Source organism: Zea mays, chromosome 5 (genome assembly GCF_902167145.1).
Source record: "Zea mays cultivar B73 chromosome 5, Zm-B73-REFERENCE-NAM-5.0, whole genome shotgun sequence".
NCBI lineage: Eukaryota > Viridiplantae > Streptophyta > Magnoliopsida > Poales > Poaceae > Zea > Zea mays.
Genome location: NC_050100.1, coordinates 90,673,412 through 90,680,812, shown reverse-complemented (window position 1 = coordinate 90,680,812; position 7,401 = coordinate 90,673,412). Strand labels below are relative to the sequence as shown.

The following is a 7,401-nucleotide window of genomic DNA, read 5'->3' as shown; positions in this document are numbered from 1 at the left end:
ATTGCGGCTTAGGACCCCACTACACACTAGTGCGTCTAGAGGTCTCTATTCAACATGTTCAAACTATCTCATCCAATATCCAACAAGTTTTTCTTCAATTGATGGTACATTTAGTCTATCATATATATCATCGTTTCAGACTCATTTTTATGCCCATTGTCAATATTCCAGAAAGGTCATACCCTCGTCTACCATAAAGACACATCCAAAAAAATCCCGCTATAGAAAGCTACACGGGACCCATCTACTGGGACCATCGCTCTTGAGGCCCTACATCCCAAGGACCTCCCATAGATCTGACGAGAGCAGATGCTTAACACTGTATAACTTGACATCGGGATATCTCGAAGAAATAACTGCACCATAAAATCCATAAAGAGCCATTATGAGACTCGATGCCCGCTAGGTCTTAACACATGTTTGAACACTAGTCTTAACGTTGTTATATATGTTATTTTTTGTTCCAATGTACTTTACTAAAACTTTATGTTTGTTCGACACCCATCATATAATATTCTTTGGTGTTTTATCATAAACATTCTTCAAGTCAATAAAAAAACCATATGTAGATTCTTTTTTGCTCCATATATTATCCATCACTTGTATTATTAAAAATACCTTTCATGATTGAGCTTTTGGACATGAAACTAATTGATTTAGAAATTATCGTTATTTCTTAAAAAAATCTATCCACTTTATTCCTTACTCCTTAGTCCTCACGCTTGATAACACTTCCTCCTTATGCTGCATAACTCTTCTCCGTAGTTTCATAGTAAGGCTGATCAACTTAATTCCTCAATAATTTGTATAACTTTCTCGTATTTTTGTAGATCAATGAGCAAACTTAGTTCCTCAATAATTAGCACAACTTTTCCGTATTTTTATAAATCAGTATCAATATACTTAACACGCATGGATACTCAAGGCATCCACTTGGAGCACTACACCAACATTTCTATACGCTGGTGACAAGTACTCACGTGGATCCGAACGTTCTGTTGCCCTTGCCGCTGCATATCGAATGACATTTGTGGCAAATCGGTACTAGTAAAGTCACTAAGAAGCACAGGCAATAACAAGTAGAATTTTCTTTCGTTGCAGCTCAAACTAGGACGGAGCCTGTAAAAAATTTCTACGAGCACAAGCTTAGAGGTTTTTTCAGTAACTAATAAGTACATTAACAGCACGACAAATAAAACAGAAAGAAACAGACTACTACTGAAGAGAAGCTGGACCACCAATCACGAGAAATGTATACCAGCTTTGTTGAAGAGGGACAGCAGGTATAAGAAATCAACTTGGCTCAGCTTGGAACCTCTCTTTTCTGCAAAATCGCCCTGCTGCAATATACCCATAATCTTTTCTTTAAAGCTTGCAGCACCATCTCCAGCCATGTCTGCATCATCCATTTCCATTTCATCATCTTCCTTATCATAGCCAGTCTCCATGCTCATATCTTCAACCATATTAGCCAGCAACGCGACATCGTCTGCGGACATCTTCTCCTCACCCATTTCTGCATCTTGCACAGTTTGGAGAGACTGCATAGTCTTGTAGTTCTTCTCTAGCAATTCCAGAACACGTTTCTGTTTAAAGAGGGAGCCCAGGGTCTTGTTCTTCCGGTTGAAACAAATCCTCACAAGCCCATCCCACTCCTTGAAGCTGACAGGAGGGAGGGGCTTCCTGGGCTCTATTCGCACAACTGATGAATCAACTTTGGGTGGAGGCCTAAAGTTGTTCCTCCCCACCTTCAGGAGATGCGACACTCGTGACAGGAGCTGCACATTCACGGAGAGACGACAGTAGAGGCTATCTCCCGGTTGTGCCACAAGTCTCATGGCAAATTCACGTTGAAACATAATCACAGCACACCTAAAGATTGGACGGTGTGACAGAAGCTTGAAAGTAAGGGGAGATGAGATCTGGTACGGGATGTTTGCCACACAAATATCAAAGTATGGGAGATCACATTTGAGGACATCTCCTTGGATAACCTGCATCATGAGGCAACTTATTATTCTATGCTCATATTACTATGGAAGGGAAAGCAAAACAGGACAAAAGAATACATATAATTACTTGATGTTGTTCAATTTGCACTCACAATCCAGTTGGTTCTAACAAAGGATTTACACTACTGCCATCTACTTTGACCATCTTAAACTTCATTGTATCAGGCTAGTTTTCATTTCCATAGCACTTAAAATTGATTTCCTTATCCCCAATGAATTATTCATAAAATTAACTGTCTGCAAATCATTAATTCTCACATAGGTGTGCCTAACCGAAAGCTGACAAGATACACCATAGATAGTTCATTACAGGATTTGATTTACCCCAATTCAATTTGCTTTCTCGTGCATGAGTAGCACCAATTAAAAAATCGCCAACAATAAGCACATCAGGGCATCTTCATGAAAAGGTGAACTCATTTCTGACAAACCTAACTCACTCGCTCTTCATGTACATGTACCACAAATGCCAATGGTACACTGGATAGAACATCCTGACATAATTACTCATTCATCAGCTCCTAAAAACTCCAAAAATGAGGCACTAAAGTCAATATCCTGAACGTTTTACTAGTTCACCAGTTTAGCTCATGAAGGCTATCTATGATGCATTGTAAGTTACATGTACAACACTTCAGAAGTAGTTGACAGTGAACCAAATGTCTTCACGTAGTATACCGCAAATTAAGGTCCTAAAGTTACAGCCTCTTCACCATCAGTACCAGCAAACAAAGATCCTAAAATTATGGCCTGTTCAACAACAGTGCTACCAATAACAGGAATCACAACGGGGGAGAGGAAAGTCCCATTAATCAACTCCTTCAAACATAAAGATTCTAAACCTGAGTTTTCCAGCTCCACCACACCATTCAGCTCATTACAAATGAGCTCCATTTGCAGTCGACAAGACATCAAGTTAACCAAAATCGAAAACAAAAAAAAATCTTGAAAAAACTTGCAAACAACAATCGAAGAGCGAACTTCAGGGAATCAATTAATTTATTCTACAACCAGGTAACTAGGTTCTGGGAGAGGATGGTACCTTGAGGCGCGAGGAGAGCGGGTGCCCCTGGAACCGCCGGTTGAGCTCGAGCACCATGCGCGGGTCGAGCTCGACGGCGACGACGGCCTTGACACCAGCCTCGAGGAGGCGCTTGGTGAGGTTTCCTGTGCCCGGCCCGATCTCCAGGACGGTGTCGGTGGGCTTGAGACCGGCCTTGGCGACGATGGAGTCCACCAGCGCCGGGTTCCGCAGGATGTGCTGCCCCTTGGACTTCTCGAACGGGATACCGCCCTGCAGCCGGGCGCCTCCCGCCGCGCCGTGGCGCTTCTTCTGGATCTTGCCCCCCGCCATGGTGTTGGGGATTCGGGTTCACCCTGGACGCCGCCGCTGGAGGAGCAGGTGGTGGTGAGCGATGGGTTGTAGGAGCGCGCACTGCGGCGATGAAGAGAGAGAGAGAGAGAGAGATGGCGGCTAGGGCTTCGGGATCAGGGATATTCAGCTTTCAGGCATTGGTTGTTCGCACCGGGCCTCCACCGGGCCAGCCCAAATACGTTGCTCGCACGGCCCAGTTTTGTTCAATGATTTAATTTCCTCGATCTCGCACGAATTTGCGCGGATTCCGTACTCCTGAAGACTAATTCGTGAGTTTGTAGATATAAATCAAGCATGGTTGAAGCGACCTTTTCTTGCAATGGATCTTCTGTTCGGCTAGATTTAGGGGGTGTTTGACATGTGTCCAGAGTAAAACTCTAATGGGGAGCTATCCAGAGCATGACAATCACTCTAACTCCAGAGTTGTAATTTTATGGAGTTTTTGGAGCTGCAATATAATTTTTTGGAGTACCTCTTTTGTTGCTCTGAAAACTCTAAAAAACAACCTAGTCATGGAGCCTGCGGTACACCGGACTGTTTGGTGCCCAAGCTGCGTGCGCGGCGAACTGGTTGCTCTCGGAAAAAGTTAGAGGAGCTACGGTTATAATCCACCGAACTATCCGGTGTGCATCGGACTGTCCGGTGTGTCAGCCGCGCCCACTCTAACGGTCAATCGCGCGGTCAGCGGGCGACACGTGGACATTACCAACGGTCACCAGGTCGCACCGGACTATCCGGTGTGCTACGGGGACTGGTGGCTACAACGGCCGGCTTCGCCAGAAAAGGAAGGAAATCGCACACTGTTCACTGTCCGATGGTGCACCGGACCCCACGGACAGAAGGCAACAATGGCCTTCCAAATAGAGCTCCAACAGCTCCTAGCTACCTTGGGGCTATAAAAGGAACCCCTAGGCGCATGGAGCAGTACACACTCATTGAACATTCTAAGACGTCGAGACTACGCATACACGCATTTGGTTCATCGTGTTAGAGATTTGAGTACTTTTCTGAGCTGTAACTCCGTGTGCTCGTTCTTGTCTTGCGTGCGTGTTGTTGCTGCAACTCTCGCTCTTGTGTGTGTTGTTATTCCCCCTTACTCTTGTGTTTACTTGAGATCATTTGTGTAAGGCGTGAGAGACTCCAAAGTGTGGAGATTCCTCACAAACAGGATATTGTTGAGATAAATAGAATCGTTGTATTCAAGTTGATCTTTGGATCACTTAAAAGGGGTTGAGTGCAACCCTCATCCATTAGGACGCCACAACGTGGAGTAGGCAAGTATTACTTGACCGAACCATGGGATAAAAATAGTTATGTCAAGTGTCTTTTCTCCTGTGCGATTCTTTCTCTATATCCACTCATTTCACTTGCATAATTGCTCTAAGTTTAATACTCACCTTGTGAAGAGCAATTAAAGTGAAGAAGTGTTCTCCGCTCTTACTCCTCATTCGAACTTGGCTTTAGCATTCACTAATCCAATATTAGCCCAAGTTTTGTTTTGTTGAGCTATTTTTATAGGATCACCTATTCATCCCCCTCTAGGTGCTCTCAATTGGTATCAGAACTGTTCTCTTCATCAAGGGACTAACCGCCCGAAGAGATGGATCCTAAGGGAAAGGAGATCGTGATCAATGACAAGGAAAAGGAGAAGGAGGCCCTCTACATTGGTGAGCCAAAAGGTAACAAGCCCACCGACTTAGGCTCAAACAACAGGATGAAGGATGAGAAGAAGAAGAGGCATATCAAGAAGATCATCTACTGCGATAGTGATGCCTCATCTTCTTCACCAAGGGATGACGACGACATCTCATCCACGAAAAAGAAAACGGTTAATCAAATCTATTCTTTTGATTATTCTCGCATCTCGTATAATCCGAATGCTCATTTATTATCTATTCTACTCGGTAAACCCTCTCACTTTGATGGAGAAGACTATTACTTTAGGATCCATAAAATGCATAGTCATTTATTTTCTCTCCATCCTAGTATTTGGGAAATTATGGAAAATGGAATGCAATTTGACAGTAGTGATAATCCTGTATTATTTAACGAACAAATTCATAAAAATTCACAAGCTACTACTGTTTTGGTGGCATCTCTATGCAGGGATGAATATAACAAGGTCAGGGGCTTGGACAATGCCAAACAAATTTAGGACACCCTCAAGATTTCTCATGAGGGAAACGATGTCATGATGATCACCAAAATGGAATTGGTGGAAGGTGAACTTGAGAGATTTGCCATGAAAAGGGGAGAGGAGCCAACCGAGACATACAACAGCCTCAAGACCCTGGTGAATGAAGTGGTACTTGGTATCAATATGCTTGGTCTTGAATTGATACATGTCATTCTTGGTCAGACAAATAGCACTATGACTATCACAATAAACCTTAATGACATCCTAAGGAACACCAAGTTCAGAAATAAGATATTGCATCCAAATAGCTTCTTTAACCCCTTTAGTAGCTGAGACATATTCTGCTTCAGTAGTGGAAAGAGCAGTAACAGGCTGAAGTGAAGCCCTCTAACTCACTGCAGAACCGCATAATGAAAATACATAGCCAGATATGGAGCGTCACTTATCAAGATCACCAACAAAGTCAGAATCAAGAAATCCCTCAACAAATCCCATAACACCAATTTCCTTCACTGGATTCTTGTCAAACAATAATCCAAAATGAGAAGTACCTTTCAAGTAGAGAAGAATCCACTTTACTACATTCCAATGTTCTTTACCAGGATTGTGCATAAATCTGCTAACCACACTAATAGCATGAGCCAAATCGGGTCTTGTATAGATCATAGCATAACATGAGATTCCCAACAGCATTAGAATACATTATGTGAGTGAAAGGGAAATAGGGTCAAACATTTTTCTAAATGATTTTGGTGGTTGAATTGCCCAACACAAATAATTGGACTAACTAGTTTTCTCTAGATTATAAGTTCTACAGGTGCCAAAGGTTCAACACAAACCAATAAAAAGTCCAAGATAGGGTTCAAAAAGAAAGGAGCAAAACCAACCGAAGGCTGCCTTGGTCTGGCGCACCGGACTGTCCGGTGTGCCACCGGACAGTGTCTGGTGCACCAGGGAGATCTACTCTGAACTGCTCAGCTTCGGGTTTTTGGAGAGCCACTCCGCTATAATTCACCGGGCTGTCCGGTGTGCCACCGGACTGTCCGGTGTGCCATGTGGAGCAACAGCTACTGCGCCAACGGTCGTCTGCAAAAGGTGAACAGTGCGTGAACAGTGTGCGGACAGTGCGTGTCGGGGACCATAATTAGGGGTACCCCCAAGACTCCTAAGCTCGGCTGGTAACCACCATCAGCACAAAGCTGCAAAGGCCTGATGGGCGCAATTCAGGTCAAGGCTCCGTCCACTCAAGGGACACGATCTCGCCTTGCCCGAGCCCAGCCTCGGGCAGGAACAGTAGACCAAGGCAGATTCACGCCTCAACCGAGGGCATCCTCAAGTAACGGGCGCACCTTCGACTCGTCCGAGGCCCAGCTCGGGTAGGCTTCGCAGTGAAGCAACCTTGGCCAGATCGCCGCGCCAACCGACCGCATTGCATGAGCATTCAATGCAAGGATCGCCTGACACCTTATCCTGACGCGTGCTCCTCAGTCGACAAGGCCGAAGTGACCGCAGTCACTTCGCCCCTCCACTGACTGACCTGACAGGAAAACAGCGCCGCCAGCACTGCTCCGACTGCTGTGCCACCCGCCAGGGTGAGGCTGACAGCAGCCAAGTCCAGCCTCGGGCGCCATAGGAAGCTCCGCCTCGCCCGACCCCAGGGCTCGGACTCAACCTCGACCTCGGACGACGGTCTCCGCCTCGCCCGACCCTAGGGCTTGGACTCAACCTCGACCCTGGAAGACGGTCTCCGCCTCGCCCGACCCCAGGGCTCGGACTCAACCTCGACCTCGGACGACGGTCTCCGCCTCGCCCGACCCTAGGGCTCGGACTCAACCTCGACCTCGGACGACGGTCTCCGCCTCGCCCGACCCCAGGGC

The 7,401-nt window shown here is 45.6% G+C and overlaps 1 protein-coding gene across 1 annotated transcript; it reads right to left on the bottom strand.

Annotated features, from left to right (window-relative positions):
• Nucleotides 1-1,099: 1,099 nt before the first annotated feature.
• On the bottom strand, nt 1,100-3,487 carry LOC100284053 (uncharacterized). The gene is given in 2 exon segments (NM_001156951.1): nt 1,100-1,994; nt 3,055-3,487. Coding segments are annotated over 2 exon segments (1,065 nt in total). The 5' UTR covers nt 3,367-3,487; the 3' UTR covers nt 1,100-1,241.
• Nucleotides 3,488-7,401: the final 3,914 nt, after the last annotated feature.